Below are 23927 nucleotides of genomic sequence, written 5' to 3' on the forward strand. Positions count from 1 at the left end.
CTGTAGACAGAAATTATGTGACGATATTCTCTATGTCTCTTTTGTCCAACCATCACCAGTGAATCAGCGTCAGTTCTTCCATTTGGCTCAAAGCATCTGCTGGTTAGTAAATAAATTGCTCAATGTAGTATTTCTTTCTAATGCTGATCTATGGGATATGGGCACATCGGCTAGATTAGCAGTCAAGAGTCAACTACATTTCTGTTAATCTGGGGTCACAGCAGACCAGGTAAGGATAGCAGTTTCTTTTGCTAAAAGACATTCGTGAGCCAGATGAGTTTTTCCGACAATGGTCATCAAAAAGACTTCATTACAGACTTTCACTGAATTCAAATTCCACTATTTGTCATGGGGGGATTCAAAATCAGGTCCTCAAAAATGACCTGGGTTTCTGGTTTAATAGTTTAGCAAGAATACCACTAAACCTGTGTATAGCGCTGATCAACGAATCACAAAGAATATTACTGCCCAGCTTTGGAAGAATCTCAATCTTATACAGTAGATTGCCCTGTTTATTTTAAAAAGTCTACCTCCAAACAAGCGTGGGTTGTCTTTCCCAATATCTCCTTTGGCTCAGTCTGTGTTTTCACTGATTACAATGTGAAGCGTCCTGAGATGCTTCGCCATACATTAAAATAGTACGCAAATACACGTTGTTAAACATCCCACAGAACAAGTTTAAAAGATTTTATTTTGTTACATTATACCGTATACCGGTTATGTACACTAAATCAGTATGGGTTTATCATAACTTTTTTTCTTTCCCACCCCTACCCCAGTGTATATAGATTAATACGCAGGTATTTGAAATGGAAAAGAACAAGATGGGATAGTCTCCAGTTTTCTTCCCACCTATGCAAAGAAAGTGTTAATTGTGGTGGATTAAATTCCAGTCTAGTACATAGTCTACTATTAGAATTAATAAAAATCTTGATGACTAGCCTTTTCTCACAATCTACTATTGCACCTTTAGAAATCTGCCTGCATCTTACACTTCCAATAGTAGTTAAGCTGAGATGAAAATTGCAGATGTACAAAAAAACCCTGTTTCATCACTATGTTTAAAAAAGATAAATGCATTGCACACCAGAAAAAAAGGAAGTGATTTTCTGGGCTCAGCTCTGAGCCTGCATTGGTTGTCTTCTGTAATTACTGCTCACAAATGTGAGTTTCAACTGCAACCCGGCTTTCAAAATGGAGAATCGAGAAACATTTCTTTACATCTCGCTTTTCGATACCTAGGAGGGAGAGAAGAAAATTAAGCAAAGTCCTATTTGCAAAATACTGGCTCAAAAGTGTAGCTAAGTTTTCTCCTGCTGGTTGCATGCATACTCTTTCACTTTCCACTGAAAATTACAAAATTTGCTGGAGAACCTGATTAACAGTGCCAGTCATGCATCAATTTGTGCTTTTAAACTATCTTCAGTTCATCTTTGATACTGCAACTGCACAGCATTATATTTTGAGCAATATTGCTGCAAGTCAGTCAATACAACATCTTTTAATTAGTCAATCCAATATATATTCTCAAAGCACTAGACAGGACTATATTACACTATCAAAAACAGAACATGCCCACGCGACACCAGTATTTTTGCTGCAGATTAGTCATAAGAAAAAAAACTGTTTGCTTTCTCCTCCTCACCCATGTTACCTTCAGCCCGTTAGTAACTTTGCCATACCTCAATCAAAATGATCATCCTACACACAAGCCTAGCTATGGAGATCATTGTAGGTTATTCAGTCTATGAAGGCATGATAATCATTCTTTATTTTTGTCTCTCGCAACAGTCACTTTATAAGAGGAGATCTTTCGAAGGAATTCAGGATCTATACTGACTGCTATTCACCTACCTCCCAGCCAGGAACAGATGTGACTTATAAAGTTCACAACAGATATAACAAATTAATACATTATCCACCAGGAATCAAGTCCAGGTTAGATTAGACCAGTTTTAGAACTGTTTTTAAAAAAAAAGTACAATCAAGATATTCTACATTTTAAAAATTACCTTTACCAAGCTCTCTGCGTTGAAGCTTGAAGGTCTCCTTCCCACGACAAAGGCGAGCAATAAAGTATCCAAGCTCGTCCACATTTTCAATGTAATCAGTAACCACCATCTCTTCGTGGATCAAGTAAGATTGGGGCAAGTAGGTACCAGCCTGTTTAATTAAGTACATGTTTAAGTTGTTAGCAATCACTTGTAAAGTATTTTTAAGACTGTCTGTTTACATCTCTTCACTATCCAGTTCTGGTCAGCTGAGTTCAAAGTTTAATGATATCCAGGAGAAAGATTCCTTCTCATCTCCATGCCACACTCCAACAATACTTGTCAATTTGACTTTTTAAACTGTTCTGCTTTTAAGGATTTATAGCTAGTGGTCATTCAATTTCACCTTCATTTTTAGTCATTCATTTGCTGGTTTCTAAAGTCTGCGAAATCTTCTGACATACCACTCAGTTGTATGTTTGATTAGGAAAGATCAGTGTTCAGTACATTTTAGCATTAAAATGTTTCTTACATATAGTTTAATTCTGTAAAGCTATCTTGACTAAAGCTATGCTGCTTACCTCAGTCTCTTTCACACAGCAAAAAGTGTTATAATTTGTCCAGCCAATAATGCTTTCAAATGCTTACGCTACAGATTGCATTTCCTTTAATTTGATACTATCCTCACATTTCTTAATAAGTAATAATGGTGAATTCTTCTGAATTTCTCCCTCGCATGGAATATATTATTTAGTCGTCAGTCTGCTCACTGTGGCACACTTCAATGTACTGAAAGCATTAATACACAAGACCTTGTTCTTTCTGTCTGCAAAAAACATGTCTATGTTCTATGACTGTTTCCTCACAAAACTGGTTATATCCATTTCTCAGAATCAACCTGCCTAGTTGAAAATATAAGTTAACTACAAACCTGTCAGTCATCATTAACTGGTGCATTCTCAATGGAAACACCTTTACCAGAGTCCACTTGCCAAGACACAGTATAAGTGATATTTCCCCTTCATTTTGGTCTCCCCTGCAAATTATCCTGCTAAGTGCAGGTTGAAAAATGTCTTTTTTTTTTAAGAAGTCCCCATCTGCTTCAAAGAACCAAGTCAAGGCCATTTTAAGCAAGGGTCAAATTCAAGAACTACATGATGGAGTACTGTACCATCTACCAGACAGGAAATCAGAAACATTCTCCAAACATTACACCTTCAAAAGACCTGCATTAGACAGAGAATCTGCATTTTGGGTCAATGCTTCTCTATGGATTTTCAATCCAGAAAGTCAGTACCTCAATTTTGAGCTTTACATACCTTGACATTGATTAGCAATTCAAACAAGTTCCGGGGTGGCATGACAATAGTTGAATTCAGTGGAATCATGTAGCATTTGTTCAAACTGAGATCCAAATATGCTGTGAGACCCTAGGAAAGAAAATTTGAGGGCCCTTAAGCCAGTTTCACCTGGTTTCAATATTATGCTAAACAGGTTAAATTAGGAGTATGAGTTGACCAAAAAATAATGTCTCATTAAAGTAAAATCTCCTACTTTTTCACATTTGGACAATTTTACTCCTTTTTTTTTGCATACATATAATTTATACAGACACTGATAATTCAGTTTTAATTATTTTGTAAAGTATGTCATAAAGCAAATTTATAAAAGAAAAAAATTGTTAAATGAACCCCAAAATTCAAGTTGATATGAAAAGCATGTCAGTATGGCAGTTAATACAGACCCTGTGGAAATCATGAACAATATCTGCTGGATCGCCATCAGCAAATTCAGGGACAAGTACATTGATCAATTCAACTTCATCATCCTGGAGGATCCTGATGTTTTCTTTAATCGATTGGTATGGAGCCAATTGTGGAGCAACATCAACATCTTGGACAAGATAATCTTCAGGATCAATGTACTTTAGGCCACAAAAGAAGGCTTCACCTTCCTGGAAGAAATTACCATGAGAAATAAATGTTTATTTTTGATAAACTTTTGAGGACAGGTTGATTTTTTTCCTGCCAGAGAAATGAGACAGTACTCAGGAAAAGAATATTCAAGTCAACTTTGATTGGAATTTGAAAAACTTGCAAATGATCTCAGGAGATTAATACAGAAGCTTAAGAAATGAACTTTGGAAAGGGTATTCTTACTTAGTGTTGTCAAACTGTACTGATTAAGGGAGGAGATGCCTGCAGAGTCCAAATAGAAACCACCTGCATTTGGAATTCACATAGCAGCTATATAATCAAGCTAAAATGAAAGTGAATAGAATTTTCAACTGCTTATATCAATCAAGTCCTCAACTAATACAGGTCACATCATTGGAAAGTACAACTTCAAATGAAGAAATATTGTACAAATCAAGTTTTACCACTATAGCTCATGTAAAAGCAGTAGTTAGATCCTACAGAACTTGTGACTTCAGATTAGACCCAAAATGAAAACATTTTAATTAAACTCCCCAGTTGCTATTCATGAAAATAGGGCCTATTAAATGAATGTTGTCAAAACAGAACTTAAAACAGCTTACCACATATGAGGAGAAAGTGAGAACTACAGATCAGAGTCAAGAGTGGCGCACTGGAAAAGCGCAGCACGTCAGGCAACATCCAAGGAGCAGGATAATTGATGTTTCGGGCATAAGCCCTTCATCAGGAATGAGGCTTGTGGCCTGGGGGCTGAGATAAAAATGGGTGGGGGGGGGGGGGGGGGGGGGTGGGAGATTGTAGCAGAGAATGCAATAGATACATGAAGGTGAGGGAGAATGCGATAGGTCAGAGAGGAGGGTGGAGCGGATAGATGGGAAAGACGATGGACAGATCAAGAGGGGTGGTACTGAGTTGGAGGCTTTGGACTGGGATAAGGTGGGGACGGGAAATGAGGAATCTGGTGAAATCCACATGAATCCCATGTGGTTGCAGGGTCCCAAGGCAGAAGATATGGGGTTCTTCCTCCAGACATCAGGTGGTTAGGGTTTGGCGAAGGTAGATGACATCACCCACGCCCTTCACCTCGTCCAAGACTTCAGTTTCCCTGGCACCTACGCCTTTTCTTCATCATGGACATCCAGTTTCTGTACGCATTTATCCTCCATGATGAATGTCTCCAAGCCTCAGTTTCTTCCTCTCACGCCATCCCAACCAGCACCCTTCCACTGACATCCTCATCCACCTGGCTGAACTGGTCCTCAACCTCAACAACTTCTCCTTCCAATCCTCCAAACCAAAAGGGGGTGCCATGGGCACCTGCATGGGCCCTAGCTATGCTTGTCTCTTTGTCAGGTATGTGAAACAGTCCATTTTCTGCAGCTACACCAGCACCCCCCACCTTTTTCTCCAGTACATAGACGACTGTATCAACGCCACCTCAGGCTCCCATGAGGAGGTTCAGCAGTTCATCAACTTCACTAACACCTTTCACCCCAACCTCAAATTCATCTGGACCAGCTCGAACATTTCCTCCCCTCCCTGGACCTCTCCATCATCGGCAACTGGTTAACCACAGACATCTACTAAAAAACCGACTCTCACAGCTACCTGAACTACACCTCTTCCCATACTGTCGTCTGTAAAAACTCCATCCCTCATTTCCAATTCCTCTGCTGGATCTGTACCCAGGATGACCAATTCCACCACAGAAAATCCCAGATGGCCTTCTTCTTCAAAGGCAGCAATTTCCCCTCCCAATGCAACAAGGACAGAACCACCGGTCCTCACCTTCCACCCCACCAACTTCCATATACATTACATCATCCTCCCCAAATTCCACCACCTACAAACAGACCCCACCACTAGGGATATATTTCCTTCCCCACCTGTCAGCATTCCAATGAGACAATTCCCTCTGCGACTTCTAGTCAGATCTGCTCCCCCACCAGCCCTCACCCCATTCCTGGCACCTATCCCTGCTACTGCAGGAAGTGCAAAACCTGCACCCACACCTCCTCCTCCTCCCCCCCCACCCTACCCTTCACTTCCATCCAAAACCCCAAAAGATCCTTCCACATCCAACAGATATCTACCTGTACCTCCACCATGTCATCTATTGTATCCATTGCACCCAATGTGGTCTCCTCTATATTAGGGAGGCAGGGCGCCAACTTGCGGATCGTTTCAGAGAACATTTCCGGGACACCCCGCACCAACCAACTTCACCGCCTCGTGGCTGATCACTTCAACTGCCCCTCCCATTCCACCAAGGTCATGCAGGTCCTGAGCCTCCTCCATTGCCAAACCTTAACCACCTGACACCTGCAAGAATGCCTCATCTTCCACCTTGGGTCCCTGCAACCACACAGGATTAACATGGATTTCACTAGTTTCCTCATTTACCCTGTCCCCAACTTATCCCAGTGCCAAGCCTCCAACTCAGGACCACCCTCTTGACCTGTCCATCACTTTTCCCATCTATCCACTCCACCCGCCTCTCTGACCTATCACCTTCACCCCTACCTTCATCCACCTACTGCATTCTCAGCTACCTTCCCCCCAGCCCCTCCCTGCTCCCATTTATATCTCAGCCCCCCAGCCCACAAGCCTCATTCCTGATGAAGGGCTTATGTCGAAACATCAATTCTACTGCTCCTTGGATGCTGCCTGACATGCTGTGCTTTTCCAGCACCACACTCAACAGCTTACCATTTATGGTTTGGCAATTCTGAACGATGCAACCACCCTTTTAACTGAACAAGTAATTCCAAGGTGTAGATACATTGCTCACCATTGAAAGTGTTTGCCACTCATTATGTTTGAAGCACTGCAACCTACTTTGCGTTATGGACAAAGAGCTGGGAAGCAAGATAGGCTGGATAATTTGTTTTCCTCCCCTAAACACAAATGGTCTTTTGTTTTACACATTTCTATGATTCTGCCATCTCCCAAGCTGCAATGTGGGCAAAATTAAGCTAGCACTACATACAGAGTCATTTAAATATTAATTTATGATCTACATTTTCCATGTTATTTAAAGAACTATTGAATCAATATTAAAAGCTTTGATTAGCATCTATGGTTGCCATGACTACAGAAAGGCCATGTCACAGTACTACTTTGGCTTGACCACTTCACCTCTTGTTTAATTATTGTAGCTTTTTGCGCCTTAAGTACGCTTTGCAGTTGTGGCACAATGAAGGGTACATGTGAAAGGACAATGGCTGCATATACTCCTACAGATATCTCCACAAAGTGCAGGAGTTCACAACTCATTAGGGTCTCACAAAGAAAGACCAGAACAAAACAGTTGCTTTTCTCCAGAGAACTGATCTTTTGCCCAGAGGGCAGTTAAGAGTCAGCCACATTTCTATCAGTCTGGAATCGCATCTCGGCTTGACCAGTTAAGGATGTTCTTACTCTTATAATCTATTGCTGACGAGAAAGGCAAGTATCCTATAAGCCTAAACTACCTTATTAACTTGCCCAATTACTTTCAGGGATCGCTCTGGGCTGGCTGGTGTCCTGCTATAGTCCACAGAAGGGCAGCACAGTGGTTAACACTGCAGCCTCACAGCACCAGGGTCCTAGGTTCGATCCCAGCCTCAGGTGACTGTTGGAGTTTGTACATTCTCCCAGTGTCTGCATGAGTTCCCTCCAGGTGCTCCGGTTTCCTCCCACAGTCCAAAGATGTGCACTTCAGGTGAATTGGCCATGCTAAATTGCCCATAGTGTTAGGTGCACTAGTCAGAGGGAAATGGGTCGTCTGGGTGGGTTACTCTTGAGGGTCGGTGTGGACTGGTTGGGCCAAAGGACCCGTTTCCACACTGTGGGAAATCTAATCTAATCAAACCATCTACCTGTTTAGGAACATTCAGGACTGAAGAAGAGAGGCACATATAACTAGTAATAAAGGAGTAAAACAACGCAGGACCTAAAGCAATATAAAAACATCAAGGGGCAAATCAAAGTATTTGGAAGAACAAAGAGGAAGCATGGGGAAAACAAAATCTGTCAAGCAAGATTAGGAAGAATCCCAAGATGTTCTACAAATATATCAGGGAAACAGAATTACCAGAGAAAGAGCTGGGTTCAATCAGGACTAGAGAGACAATCTGTACATGAAGTTAGAGGACATTGGTAGAGTATTAAATGAGTGCTTCACATCTATCTTTACTTAGAAGATGCAGGAGAAAGTGAGGATTGCAGATGCTGGAATCAAAAAGTGTGGTGCTGGAAAAGCACAGCCAGTCAGATAGCATCTGAGGAGCAGGAGAGTCAACGTTTGGAGCATAAGCTCTTCATCAGGAATCCCACTCTCCTGCTCCTTGAATGCTGCTGCCTAACTGGCTGTGCTTTTCCAGCACCACACTTTTTGACAGTGAGTCTGCCTCATTTTTATACCTAACCTCCATCCACAGAGCCTTTATTTAACATCACTACTATAATCCCTCCTTACTGTAATAATTAATTCTAACTAAATGCGAGACCACCTCCATTTTTGCACAACCCCCTGTCCCACAGGATGTTGAGTTGCTGGTCTTGTCCCTCCAACAACCAAATCTCTAATGGCAACAATACAATACACACGTTCATCATCTCGGGGAGGGGATTGTCGAGTGGTATTAATCAGATTGTTAACCCAACTGACCTGTGTAATATTTTGGGAACTTGGGTTTGAATCCAACCAATACTGACGATGGTATTTTGGTTCAATAATAAAAATCTGGAATTAGGAGTCTAATGATGACCAGGTTGATGGTCAGAAAAACCCATCTGGTTCACTAACATCCTTTTGGGAAGGAAACTACCATCCTTAACTGGTCGAGCCGAGATGCGATTCCAGACTGATAGCAATGTGGCTGACTCTTAACTGCCCTCTGGGCAAAAAATACTAACTAGCCAGCAATGCCCTCATCTCATGAATGAAAAACCACACCCTTATCTTACCGGCATTATCTCTAATACTCCTAACATTAGAGGCCATTCAGCATCACCTTACTCCCTTGGGACAACAGTTACACCTTCTCCGTACCCCTGTTAATCATTCACATTCAAACATTTACATTCAATCATTTACATTCAAATACTGTATTTAACAATTGTCTTTTAAACATAATTATTGGTGAATATAAATTTGCCTTCAATCTTCTTTAAGGAAGTACCCCAGCTTCTCCAATTTCACAACAGAGTTGAAGTGTCACAATCACTGTAATATTCTTATAAATCCTTTTTACACCTTATCCCAAGATCAATATCCTTCCTAAAAAAAAGTGTCCAGAGTTGATGAAAACACAGGTTATAGCACAGAAAGATGAGAAAGGTGTGTTAAAAGTAAAACTCTTACATGATTTCCACACATATTCAATGTCTCTTACTTAAAGAAAATAAACAGCCTTTACAATAAAACAAAACAAAGATGCTAAAGATCTAAAAGAAAAATCTGAAACTGCCGGAGAAACTCCGATATGGTTGCATTTGTAAAGTTAACTCTGCTTTCTCTCTACAAATCCAGGTTTCTGAACTCAACATTAAATCTGCTTTGTCTTCACCGATGCTGCCAAACCTGCTGAGCTTCTGAAACTAAAACAAACTTCTAGGCATCCAAAGCATGGAATACATTTTCTGTTTCGTTTTGTATCATTAAATTATTCCTTTTTGACAAAAATAATCTTTGTATTGTTAACTCAGTTTTATTCACACAAAGCAGGCATCGCTGGCATTATGGCATATTCAGTGACTATCCCTAATTGCCCTTGAACAGAATGGTTATCAGGCTTGTATATAGATCAGTTAAGAATCTATGATCACGTGCAGACTGAACATCTGCCTATAATAATGATTTGTATGTGGCTGTGATACAGCCGGGGGTTGGGAAAGAGTTGTGGTTTGTTAACATGACACGACACGACACAAAGTATTGAACTTCAAATGGACCTACTGTCAGGTAGAATCCGGATTTAAATTGATGCAAGTGTAGTAAATCCAGTCTCCCCTGTCTCATATGCAGTATGGACTCCTGTTGACCTACTTCCAAAAGATCTCTTACAAAAAGATGTAAAAGCTTGAAAGACTATGTCATTTGCCCAGAATTCCCACACAACATTCCAGCTGTTGCCAAAATTGCATTTTATTGGGGATTAGCATAGTGTGCTATTTGTTTTAAACTCTATGCCTCTAATTATGAACTTCAGGAGCCCACGTTTTAACAACTTTGTTAAACTATTGTGCCACCTTCATTTAGTTGCACACAAACACCCTTTGTCTATCTGACCTTGCACTTATTAAAGTGTATAAATTTTAATGTGTTGTCTCTCATTTTATCCGACAAAAGTGCAAACTTTACTGCGTTGAATTTAATTTGACATGTCATTTCATCCTATAATTCGCTATGGTACTGTTTCAATTTTCCCCCCCTCCTACAAAAGGCATAGTATAAGAATTTAAATTTTAAATTACACAGTACAAAAATGGAATTTAGTACACAGTTATTGCATAACAGGAAATTATTTTAAGCAATGCAGTCGTGAATGTTTTTGCTGTTTATTTTGCCGAAAAAATTGTTTTTACTGGACAAGAGAGCTAAATATATTTAATAGGTGCAGCACAGTAGCTTAGTGGTTAGCACTGCTGCCTCACAGCACCAGGGACATGGGTTTGATTCCAACCTTGGGCGAAAGCACATGTCAGGTATAAACAGGATAGATAAGGTGAATCCTTAGAAGAGTATAAAGGCAGTAGGAGTATACTTAACTGGGAAATCAGTAGGGCAAAAAGGGGACATGACATAGTTTCGGCAAATAGGGTTAAAGAGAATCCAAAGGGTTTTTATAAATACATTAAGGACAAAAGGGTAACTAGGGAGAGAACTGGGCCCCTCACAGATCAGCAAGGCAGCCTGTGTGTGGAGCCGCAGGACATGGGGAAGATACTAAACAAGTAATTTGCATCAGTGTTTACTGTGGAGAAGGACATGGATATCTTCTGTAGAATGTAGAGAAATAGATCTATCTTGAAAAATGTCTATATTACAGAGGTGTTGATGCTGGATGTCTTCAAACACAAAAAAGTGAATAAATCCCCAGGACCTGATCAGGTATACCCTAGAACCTAGTGGGAAGCTAAGGAAATGATTGTTTGACCCCTTGCTGAGATATTTGTATCATCGATAGTCACAGGTGAGGTGCCAGAAGGCTGGAGGTTGGAGGTTGGCTAACGTGGTGCCACTATTTAAGAAAGGTGATCAGGATAAGCCAGGGAACTATAGACCAGTGAGCCTGACGTCAGTGGTGGACAAGTTGTTGGAGGGAATCCTGAGGGACAGGATTTACATGTATTTGGAAAGGCAAGGACTGATTAGGGATAGTCAACATGGCTTTGCGCATGGGAAATCATGTCTCACGAACTTGACTGATTTCTTTTGAAGTAACAAAAAATTTATGAGGGCAAAGCGGTGGACATGATCTATATGGAATTCAGTAAGGCATTCGACAAGGTTCCCGCTGGGAGCAAGATTAGATCTCTCAATACAGGGAGAACTAGCCATTTGGATACACAACTGGCTCAAAGGTAGAAGACAGAGGGTGGTGATGGGAGGGTTGTTTTTCAGACTTGAGGCCTGAAACCAGTGGAGTGCCACAAGGTTTGGTGCTGGGTTCACTACTTTTCATCATTTATACAAGTGATTTGGATGTGAGCAGAGGTACAGTTAGTAAGTTTGCAGATTACACCAAAATTGGAGGTGTAGTGGACAGCAAAGGAGGTTACGTCAGGTTACAACAGGATCTTGATCAGATGGGCCAATGGGCTGAGGAGTGGCAGATGAAGTTTAATTTAGCTAAAGCGAGTTGCTGCATTTTGGGAAAACAAATCTTAGCAGGACGCATACACTTAATGGTAAGGTCCAAGGGAATGTTGCTGAACAAAGAGACCTTGGAGTGCAAATTCATAACTCCTTGAAAGTAGAGTCACAGGCAGATAGGATAGTGATGAAAGTGTTTGGTACGCTTTCCTTTATTCATCAGAGCATTGCATGAAGGAGCTAGGAGGTCATGTTGCAACTGTATAGGACATTGGTCAGGCCACTTTTGGAATATTGCTTGCAATTCTGGTCTCCCTCCTATCGGAAGGATGTTGTGAAACTTGAAAGGATTCAGAAAAAATTTACAAGGATGTTGCCAGGGTTGGAGGATTTAAGCCACATGCAGAGGCTGTTTTCCCTGGAGAGTCAGAGGTTGAGAGGTTTATAAAATCATGAGGGGCATGGGTAAGATAAATAGACAAGGTCTTTTCCCTGAGGTGGGAGTGGAGAGCCCAGAACTAGAGGGCATGTGTTTAAGGTGCGAGGGGAAAGATATAAAAGGGACCTAAGGGGCAACTTTTTCACACAGAGGGTAGTGTATGAAATACCAGATGAAATGGCAGTACAATTGCAGCATTTAAAAGGTATCTGGATGGGTATATGAATAGGAATGGTTGCGAAGGATATGGGCCAAACAGTGGCAAATGAGACTAGTTTAGGGTGGGATATCTGGTCCAACTCATCAATGCCGACCAAAGGGTCTGTTTCCATGTTGTACATCTCTGACAGTCTGCATGGAGTTTGCACATTCTCCCACTGTCTGCGTGGGTTTCCTCCAGGTGTTCCCGCTTCCTCCCACAATCCAAAGATGTGCAGGTCAGGTGAACTGTCCATGCTAAATTGCCCATAGTGTTCAGGCATATGTGGATTAGGTGCATTAATCAGGGGCATGTGTAAAATAATAGAGTTGGGGCATGGGTCTGGGTGGGTTAGTCTTCAGAGGGTTGGTGTGGACTTGTTGGGCCGAAGGGCCTATTTCCACACTCTAGGGATTCTACACTATTGTAAATGTAACTAATACCTGGATGCTGTCATCACTGCATCTTACAATACCTTTATTTCAGCTCACATTTAAAATCAGTTTATTTGGCACGTTCCTACCTGCAAGATAAAATATCTGTAGAGATATGCACCACCAACCACCACACCAGACAGCATGAGAGCTAGTCCAAGACACATGCACCAGCACCAAACACGAGACTGGCGTCGAAATGGAACAACAACAACATCCTCTGGATCCTGTGTATTAAGAGAAAAGGGCTGGTTCAGTATGGTATCAAAACAAATTTTAATGACATTGTAAATCTGCAGAGAACTCAAACTCTTAATGTATCAGTTGCCCTTAACTGAAGTGAATATGACTTGCTTTTACCAATGATATACATTTTGATTGTATATTGTTTTAATTGTAAATTAATTAGATAGTTGAAACCACAAATCTGGGAACATTTAAATTAAATTGATATTTGATGAGAAACAATACTGAATTGAACTCAAAGATGTCTAATTTAATATTATGGATTTATTCACGACTCCAAAGTACAAAACGAGACTTCAAATTGTCTGGAAACTAAACACATTGGTTTAAATCACTAGATGGAATCTGCTCAATGAAAACTGAGATAATAGTTTATGCACAACATTGCATCTCTCCCCATGTGGTAGATATGAAACTAGGTTTTATTCGGGTGATAAAAACTGAAAGAACTGCAGATGCTATACAACAAAGTTCATGCTTTGGGTCCTCTGAGAAAGGGTCACCATACCCAAAATGTTAACTTTTGATTCCTCTTCACAGATGCTTCCAAACCTGCTGTGCCTTTCCAGCAACTTCTGATTTATTGAATCATTTTTAGCAATTTGAGGTCAAGATTGTCTTCTGACAAGCACCAAGTTGACATGTCTAAAACGAGGCCTAACAAAAAAAGCAAGTTTGCTTTTCAAAATCCATTTTTACCCGACACCAGGTTGACCTCGGGGGGGGGGGGGGGGGGGGGGGGGGGGGGTGTCATGGGCTGCAGTCAGCCGGTGGACAGTCTTTTGGGTGTGATGTGTGGCACAATGGTTAGCACTGCAGCCTCACAACACCAGGACCCCAGCCTCGGGTGACTGTCTATTTGGAGTTTGCACGTTCTCCCTGTGTGCGCACGGGTTTCCTTCCACAGTCCAAAAATGTGCAGGTTACGTGAATTGGCCATGCTAAGTTGCCTGTAGTGTTAGATGCATTAGTCAGAGGGAAATTGGTCTGGGTGGGTTACTCTTCTGAGGGTCGGTGTGGACTGGTTGGATCGAAGGACCTGTTTCCACACTGTAGGGAATCTTATCTAAACTCAATTAATCATCTTTATAATTGGGAAGTTTGGCCCAATAGATCAATTTCCATACAGAATATCTAAGTTAAGGAACAGGCACAAAGACAAAATGAGAATGCAAGGAAATTACCAAAAATTTAGTTGAAAATCTGGGATTAGTAAATAGATTGCTTTAAATAAAGTGAAGTGATGAAATTAATTCACATTGGAGCAAGGGAGCTGAACAGCAAGTGTATGCACAGAACAGGAATGTATGGCTGGAATTGTTTAAGAGGCCGGGGGCTGCAGAACAATATCAGGAGGCAAAAATTAAATTCAGGACTACAGATTCTCATGGAATGAATAAAGAGCAAGCTGAGAAGTTCAGAAAACAGTTTTAAGGAATGAAAACCAACAAAGAGCCTGGAATTGGGAGAAACATTCAGGAGGATTTTGGTTCTAGTCAGGTGAATTGGGCTGGGTTGAGCATGTATAGGGTATAAGCAGGCAAGGAAACCGTTCTGAGTTTTGTGAAACAAGAGGTTCAGCTGAGCATGACTCAGATCAAAGAAGTACTTACAGTTAACAATGGGGTGCTGAAGTCAAGGGGAATGGGTTAACAAGGTGGAAAAGCATTCATTATGTAGAGCCATTTAACAATTTTGGAAGCATTCAGTATGCAAGGTCAGCTAACACGAAAATATCCACTGTATGAATCCAGTTAACAAGGTTAAAAACATTCTGGGCGGCACAGTGGCACAGCGGTTAGCACTGCTGCCTTGCAGCGCCAGAGACCCGGGTTCAATTCCCGACTTGGTGTGGAGTCTGCGTGGGTTTCCTCCAGGTGTGTCGGTTTCCTCCCACAATCCAAAAATGTGCAGGTCAGGTGAATTGGCCACACTAAATTGCCCGTAGTGTTAGGTGAAGGGGTAAATGTAGGAGAATGGGTCTGGGTGGGTTACGCTTCGGTGGGTCGGTGTGGACTTGTTGGGCCGAAGGGTCTGTTTCCACACTGTGGGGAATCTAATCATCGTATAACAGTAAAGGGCTTGGTCTCTGCTATTGATACTAATTGATTCTAACGGTCACCCAATTAATATGTAGGTTGCTGTAAAAATGACTATTTAATTCATTGATGAACTGCTGTTCCAGAAAAGACAGTTAACTCATGTCTTTGTGCACACGGGCAATCGTTCTCTCTCCCTCCAAGGCCCGGAATAAATATGGAGGAGGTAAAGCTATACTGTGCCTGATAGTTTTGCTTCGACTGAGGAGGGAAAACAGTACGACAGGGTGAGCTTGCCAATATTGCACAGATGGAAATAAGCATCATTTAATTTTACAGCCTTGGTCCAAACGTATTGAGTATAAAGCCAATGTATTTATTTCCCAACAAAAAAATCTGCATCACTAATTCATAGTTTTAAACACAAGTGTTTATTGCAGATGGATTAAAAATTTAGTCAAAGTTGTTTGTTTGGAGGACGATAGGAAAGTTGTTAAACTTGAAGGGGTTCAGAAAAGATTTACAAGGATGATGCCAGGATAAGAGAGATTGAACTAAAGGAAAAGGTTGAAATGACAGGGAGGTCTCAGCCTGGTTTGAAAACAAACAAAAAAGTTTTAAAAAGATGCATTCATTGTGAGTCAGCTGAGTTAGCACAGATTGATGGCAAGTACATTTGGTGGGCATTAATAGACAATAGGTGCAGGAGGAGGTGCCCTTCGAGCCTGCACCACCATTCAATATGATCATGGCTGATCATCCTTAATCAGTATCCTGTTCCCTGCCTTATCTCCATAACCCTTGATTCCACAATCCTTGAGAGCTCTAACCAACTCTTTGTTAAATGAATCCAGGAAGCACATCTCAAGTTTACACAGTGTAGGACAAAGGAGGCTGGACTGTAATTTGCAAACAAAACTATCAGATCTGGAGTCAGAAATAACTGAAGGTAAGCTGGACACAGGCAACATTATGTCATGTGGTTGAAAGCTAACCCCAGGGTCAAATATGACTATTACTGTGGCTAAGGTTTAGTCTAGAAAAGAGAAAGTGATGGATTCACCAGCTAGAGTTTGAGGTGGATATGTTCTCATGGCTTCAGATTTCCAAATATTTAGGAATTTTCTGATCGTCCAATGTTGGATGTCAAATATCGTACACCAATCAGAATTTAAGGAGAATGGAACAGTCAAGATAGGTCATGGTTCCAAATGTTGTTAATAGACAATTTATGAAATCCACCTTATACTTTTTGCTCTAATTGAAAATGTTCTCAATTTTCAAACTTCTTTGTACCTCCTCATATGAAAAAGTGTTCTAGGCAAGTCTGGGCTGTACGCTCCAACACAATTTTTAGAATATGTAAAATATTGTAGAATATTTTAATTGTACAATACATGTAAATGTTGTCTCAGGTTTCAAAGATGCAGAAATCTCTGCAGCGCAGTCTAGTTACATAACATCAATCTTGAAGTTCTTTATGTTTATAACTGGAATTCATACAGCTGTTGCTGATTATGTTTCATGCCCAATTAACAGCATTCAACAGAAGCACTTCATTACGCAACACTACCCTAATATCATTCAGTGGTATGACAGGACTTGGAAATGAAACCTACCAATTATCATCACAAAACTCCCATAGCGTTACTAATAATCCTGAGACCACATTACAGTGTCAGAGACATTTCTGGCAAATTGTCAATAGCATTCTTCAAGTTATTGGACACAAAACACAGCAAAACGTACATCAGGTAGTGGGACTTGATGTGACATCGATATAATGCATCTCATAGTCAGTGAGTTTTTAAGTATTTTAGAATACGACCAATCACCTATCCTTGTGGATTTACATAGTCTCCTGATCCTCCAAACATAAAGTTTAAAATAAACAGCATAAGTTTATCCAACTTCTACCAAACCCTTCCCATAATATCATCTGGCTACATAAAACTCCAAGACATTCAAAGTGGGAATTCCCGTGAATCCCCATATTTAATTGCTTGCTTGTGATTTTTCAGAAGATTTGTAGCTCAAGTTGAGGTTCAGGTTATAAGTTTGCTCGCTGAGCTGGTAGGTTTGTTCTCAGACATTTTGTCACCATGCTAGGTAACATCAGGTGAGCCACCTTTGAAGCTCTGGCGTTCTGTCCCACTTTCTACTTCTGTGGCTTGGTCTGTTAAGGTGGGTTATATCATTTCCAGTTCTTTTCCTCAGTGGTTGTAAATGGGTAAATCAGTGAGTTTATTGATGGAGTTCCGGTTTGAATGCCAGGCCTCTAGGAATTTCCATGTGTGTCTCTGTTTAGCCTGTCCTAGGATGGATGTACTGTCCCAGTCAAAGTGGCATCCTCCTTCGTCTGTGTGTTACATGTGAGACACACTCTGGAATTCCGAGAGGCCTAGCATTCAAACCAAAACTCCATCAATAATCACATCAATTTGGACTCCTGATGAAGGGCTTATGCCCGAAATGTTGATTTTCCTGCTCCTTGAATGCTGCCTGACCTATTGTGCTTTCCCAGCACCACTCTCTCAACACTAATCTTCAGCATCTGCTGTGCTGGTTTCTCCATTTAAGAACCTCTGAGAAAAAGAACCAGAAATGACATCACTCACCTTAACAGACCAAGCCACATAAATAGAAAGCAGGACAGAACACCAGCACTTCACCAGAGGCTCACTGATGATGTTACCTAGCATGGTGACAAATCATCCAAGAACAAACCTACAAGCTCAGCGAGCAAATTTACAACCTTAAATCTCTTGCTTTTTTGTGGCTGTGTCAAGGTCATAAGCACTATCATTCCATCCTCCAAACTCTTCATCCCTCTACCCTCCTTTAACATATTTCTTAAAACCTCATGTATCAAGATTTCACAGAGATTGTGTGTAGTGTCTTGGAAGTAGTCTTCTAAAGGGAAACACTCCAAACTGTACAGCAAACCCAGTGACCATATCAGCTAGAAGAACACCTAAATCTCTCATTCTGGGATTCCGTCCATATAGCTTCCACCTCTCCTCATTCAAAAAGCCATTTTAAAAATCATTTGACAAACCTTTGATCACCATTGCATTCCAAATACATACAGAACCATTTTTATTTTGGAAATCAGTTTTTAAATCTAGCTTAAATTGTGAAAAGACAGGCTAAAGTCAAGCTATCAGATAGATGTGAATTCCTGGATCAAAGAAGGAAGCCCTACTGTATTGCTGGAGTGGTGGCGAGGTATTCACACCTTGTATTACAATGGCCTCTCTAAATATCTTGGAAGCACTAGCTTTCAGAGCACTGCTCCTCATCAGATAGTTGTGCACAACCATCTGACGAGGAGCAGTGCTCCGAAAGCTAGTGCTTCCAAATAAACCTACTGGACTATAAATTAGTGTTGTGTGATTAACTTTGTACACCTCAGTCCAACACCAGCACCTCCAACTCATAAATAGCTTGAAGAGACATGCTGTAAGCACTCAGAATATTCCACATTAAAGTGAAAGTCAGTAAAAACAGTCAGTTGGGGGGGGGGGGGGGTGAGCAGCTTAAATTTTTCTTGCAATTCTCAAAAGATGTTTGAAAACATCAATAAAAAGATCTTCAAGTACCTATATTTTTCACATTTGATAGTTTATAGGTACTGTATTTGAGAACAGGCTATGTTCATTTGCATTGCTCAAGTTATGGGGACAGGACTGTGGGGTTTAGCAAGGTTCCTTTGTCTTAACATTCCTGCTCTTTAACAATCTGAGTGTTAAAGATCAATTGTAGACAAGATTGCCTGTATCAGTCATGAAAAGAGGAAACTCTATCAAAAACTAAACCAGGAGTGCTTCTATGGGACTATTTTCTTTGTGTGCCTCCTGCATTATGAAAAATCAAAAGATTGCCAAATCTACGAAGGTGCAATGAAATTTGCAGGGGGTTGCTTTTAGAAACTAAGCAGGATCTTTAAATATCTTAGTTGAAATAACAACCAGAAAAGGAGGAAGAACCGAGTCCGCATTTTTGGTTTGAAGTGCAAGCGCTTACTGGATAGCTAACAGCAATTTAACTTTTTCATTGTTATATTCAGGTTTTCTGCCACTTAAAGGGATCTAATGCTTGATCTTCGCAGCTAATCCATTTCAAATTGGATCTTTTTTAAAAATTCAGTTCATCAGAAATCTTAATTGCTAATCTGTCCTGTCCTTGTTTTCCCCGATCCCAAAGTATTCCAACAATGATATAGAAGATTGGTGCAGACACACTGTCATTGACTCTGAAAGTTGTAAGCGCGTTCAGCAATTTGCTGCCATGAGATTAAGTGATTTTTTTCCCTCTCTTCAGTAACACCCCGCCTACTGAGGAAACACTGGCCACATCCAGATCGGATTTCCTTCACACCACAAACAGAAGCTTGGCTGCCCCGGAGACAGGGCACTTGGTGATCGCCCGAGAGTGCGGGCAGGTCCCCCCCCCCCCCGGTGACGCCGCTGCTTCCTCCACAGGGAGGAGAGGGACGGGGGGGGGGGGGGGGGGGGTCAGGGTGAGGCAGGACAGGCCCAGGCTCAGGCCCAGGCCCAGGCCCAGCCACACCGTCAGCCATTTTACGGCGAACGGTCCAAGTCCCTGACTCCGCGCGCACCCAAGAACGGGGACGGTGACCCAAGCCCACGATCCGGGGGGCGGGTGGCGCACCGAAAGGCGAACAGCTTCCGGCCCACCAAAGGCTACCCTCCGGCTCACAAAGCGGAAAGCGAAAGCCCGGATCCAGAACACTGCCCGGACTCTCCCTCCGAGGCCCGGGGATAGCCTGCAAACCCCCTCCGTCCGTCCGTCCGTCCGTCCCTTTCCCTGGGAAACGCACCTTCTCGGGGACGATGAGCGCCTCGTTGTTCTCCTCCTTCTTGGGCTCCTTCTGACTCAACGACGAGTTAAAGGAGACTTTCACCATGGCGCCAGCGAAGCACAGACCTCACAGCTCTGCTCGGTCCCCGGGAAATCCGCCCACTTCACTGCGAGCCGTGCCTGGAAATCAGCCGCCTGACGCACTTCCCAAACACAAATCCGACCGCGTTCGCGAAAGAGGTCCGACCTCCGCTCCGCCCCCGGCCCCGGCCCCGCCCCGCCCCCGGCCCCGGCCCCGCCCCGCCCCCGGCCCCGGCCCCGGCCCCGCCCCCCTTCCCTTACAGCGTTGGGGATGGGCCCCGCTACCAGGGCGGGGGAAACAACATGCCCCCGCCCCCCCCCCAGTGACTCTCGAGGGCATGCCCCGCCCCAAAGAAAGGTTTACCCCTTTCCCCTCCCCATTTGTCCAGTGGGGGCTCGAAGGGCATGTGGGGTCCTGGAAGGTGAAGGTGATAATCTGCAAGACGCTGGGACTGCGCTTTCGTGCTGCAGTGGTAATCAGACCAGAAGAGTGGAAGTAAGGCCATTCGGCCCATTAAGTCCACTCGCCATTTAATCATGGCTGATGGGGCATTTCAATCCACTTACCTACACTCTCCCGCAGCCCTTAATTCCTTGCAAGATCAAGAATTTATCAATCTCTGCCTTGAAGACATTTAACGACCCAGCCTCCACTGCGCTCCGTGGCAATGAATTCCACAGGCCCACCACTCTCTGGGTGAAGAAATGTCTCCTCATTTCCATTCTAAATTGACCCCCTCTAATTCTAAGGCTGTGCCCATGGGTCTTAGTCTCCCTGCCCAACGAAAACAAATTCCCAGCATCCACCCTTTCTAAACCATGCATTATCTTGTAAGTTTCTATTAGATCACCCCTCAACCTTCTAAACTCTAATGAATACAATCCCAGGATCCTCAGCTATTCATCGTATGTTAGGCCTACCATTCCAGGGATCATCCATGCGAATCTCTGCTGGACACGCTCCAATGCCAATATGTCCTTCCTGAGGCATGGGGCCCAGAATTGGACATAATATTCCTATTGGGGCATAACTAGAGCTTTATAAAGTCTCAGTAGCACATCACTCGCTGCTTTTACATTCCAACCCTCTTGAGATAAATGACAACATTACATTTGCTTTCTTAACCACGGACTCAACCTGCAAGTCAACCTTTAGAGAATCCTGGACTAGCACTCCCAGATCCCTTTGTACTTTAGCTTTCTGAATTTTCTCACTGTTTAGAAAATAGTCTATGCCTATATTAATTTTCCCAAAGTGCAAGACCTCGCATTTGCTCACGTTGAATTTTGTCAGCCATTTCTTGGACCACTCTCCTAAACCGTCTAAATCTTTCTGCAGCCTCCCCACCACCTCAGAACACCTGCCTTCATATCATCGGTGAACTTCACCAGAATGCACCCACTACCCCCATTCAGATCATTAATATATAAAGTGAACAGCTGCGGCCCCAACACTGAACCCTGTGGGACATCACTTGTCACTAGCTACCAGTCCAAAAAAGAATCTTTTATCCCAACACTCTGCCTTCTGTCAGACAGCCAATCCTCAATCCGTGCCAGTAGCTCACCTCGAACATCATGGGTCCTCACCTTACTCAGCAGCCTCCATGAGGCACCTTATCAAAGGCCTTTTGGAAATCTAGGCAGATAACATCCACTGGATTTCCCTGGTCTAACCTACTTGTCACCTCTTCAAAGAATTCTAACAGATTTGTCAGGCATGACCTCCCCTTACTAAATCCATGCTGACTTATTCTAGTCTGACCCAGCACCTCCAAGAATTTAGAAATCTCATCCTTCGCTATGGATTCTAGAATTTTACCTACAACTAAGGTTAGGCTAATTGGCCTATAATTTTCCATCTTTTGCCTTGATCCTTTCTTGAACAAGGGGGTTACAACAGCGATTTTCCAATCTTCTGGGACTTTCCCTGACTCCAGTGATTTTTGAAAGATCACAGCAAATGCCTCTGCTATTTCCTCAGCCACCTCCCTCAGAACTCTAGAACGTAGCCCATTCGGGCCAGGAGATTCATCAATTTTTAGACCTTTTAGCTTTTCTAGCACTTTCTCTTTTGTAATGGCTACCATACTTAACTCTGCCCCTTGACTCTCCTTAATTGTTGGGATAGTACTCATGTCTTCCATTGTGAAGGCTGACACAAAGTATTTATTAAGTTCTTATCTCCCATCATGAGCCTTCCTGCATGAATTTGGAGTGGCCCAATTTCTACTTTTGCCTCTTGTTTGTTTGTTATGTATTGAAAGACACTTTTACTATCATTTCTAATATTACCGGCTAGCCTACCTTCATATTTGATCCTCTCTTTCCTTACTTTTCTCTTTGTTGTCCTCTGTTTGATTTTGCAGTCTTCCCAATCTTCTGATTTCACAGTGCTCTTGGCCACTTTATAGGCTCTCTCTTTTTCTGTGATACATTTCCTGACTTCCTTTGTCAGCCATGGCTGTCAACCCCATCCACTACTGCATAAATGCTGCACCCCCTCTCCCCCACCCCCGCCAGCTTCACACTTCACTTCAGCTCTCATGAGTCATCTACACTTGAAACTTTAGCTTGCTTTCTCTCCATGGATGCTGTCTGAACCACTGTACTCTCAGGTATTTTGTTTAAAGTCCCACAAGCTCTGTAGATGTCTTATAACGTCTCTTAACAGATTGATTAGAAGAGAAAAGAAGATGCTAGAATTACAGGAGGCTTTTGATATGAAATGTAGAAAGCTAAGGAGCAATTTGAAAATAAGGAAGGGAGCTAGGATGTGGACAGTAGAGCTTTTGGATAAGCAAAATTTTATGTAGAGAGGAAGCTGAGAGATCAGCCAGAAAATGAATTAAAGTAATCAGGTTTACTGATAAAAATGGTGTGAGCAAGGTTTCAGATAAGCTGAGGAGATGCAGAGATGGTTATGTTATGGAAGTGCAAATGGCCACATTAGTGATGCTGAAGCTCAGTTCAGGGTGTCAAAGTTGCAAAAAAATTCAATCTCCAAGAAGATGACTACAAAATAGAGTTGATATTGATGTCTATGGCTTTGGACTTCCCAATATTTAGTTGAAATATGTTTCTGCCCACTCAATGATATAGCAAAAACACTGATGGAGTCGAGATAGGTGGTAATGAAGTGGAACCAGAAGTCAGTGTGCATTTTGAACCAGACATGTTTTCAGATGATACCGCCAAGGAATAGCATGTAGGTAAGAAATAGAAAGGGGTCAAGGTTAAACTCTTTGGGTTCCAGTGTGGAAGCAGGAAGATAAGTCATGATAAATGTTTCTTTGGCTACCACTAGGTTGATGAGAATGAATTCAGACAGTCTTCCTACCTGAAGTATAATTTAATTGTTTAGAATTTAATTGTTTAATATTTATGCTGCTGTTATAGGGAAAATCACTAGTCTTGGCATCTGAGTTAGGGTTCAATGACAGAGTTTATTGAACAAGGAAATATCGGAGCTCCAGGGAGAGAAAAACACCAACAGCACAGTGGTCAGCTGCAATTCCTCTCTCAACCTGGAGCACATATCTTTATACATCTCATGATACAATAGGTCAGTGCTGAGATTATTGTCTTTGTAAGATGATTTGGTTTATGGCAATCATTGCAGAGTCAGAGTCATTGATAGTTTGGATACAGCCATTGTCAATTCCAGTGCAGCCTTTGTTAATTTCAACAGGGTTGTTGTTAGTTTCACTGCAGACATTGTCAGTTTCAAAGTCTACGCGGAAGTCCATTGCTACAGTAATAGGCGCTAATTGCTCTTCCTGAGCAATTTAGATTAGAATCAGCCCAAACATTATGGCACAGACAACAGGGGGTTAACACCTTCAACACATTATCTGGGCTGACACCAATTGTTAAAGTTCACCTGAGAATGTAACTTTTTTAATTTAAAAAAGTTTTGTGATTTACATATGAATG

At 42.0% G+C, this 23927-nt stretch overlaps 1 protein-coding gene across 2 annotated transcripts; it reads right to left on the reverse strand.

Moving 5' to 3' along the window:
* Nucleotides 1-673: 673 nt before the first annotated feature.
* On the reverse strand, nucleotides 674-20136 carry itm2bb (integral membrane protein 2Bb). 2 transcript variants are annotated; one of them, XM_072584573.1, is made up of 6 exons: nucleotides 19930-20136; nucleotides 12891-13028; nucleotides 3736-3945; nucleotides 3311-3421; nucleotides 2019-2163; nucleotides 674-1238 (listed from the first exon to the last, which is right to left on the reverse strand). In XM_072584573.1, exons 1-6 carry the CDS (start codon nucleotides 20014-20016, stop codon nucleotides 1150-1152), a joined length of 780 nt encoding a protein of 259 aa, XP_072440674.1. In that variant the 5' UTR covers nucleotides 20017-20136; the 3' UTR covers nucleotides 674-1149. The 2 variants fall into 2 exon arrangements, with proteins under 2 accessions (XP_072440674.1, XP_072440673.1); XM_072584572.1 differs by having other exon boundaries at nucleotides 2013-2163; nucleotides 19930-20132.
* Nucleotides 20137-23927: the final 3791 nt, after the last annotated feature.

This window comes from Chiloscyllium punctatum, chromosome 15, assembly GCF_047496795.1.
Source record: "Chiloscyllium punctatum isolate Juve2018m chromosome 15, sChiPun1.3, whole genome shotgun sequence".
NCBI lineage: Eukaryota > Metazoa > Chordata > Chondrichthyes > Orectolobiformes > Hemiscylliidae > Chiloscyllium > Chiloscyllium punctatum.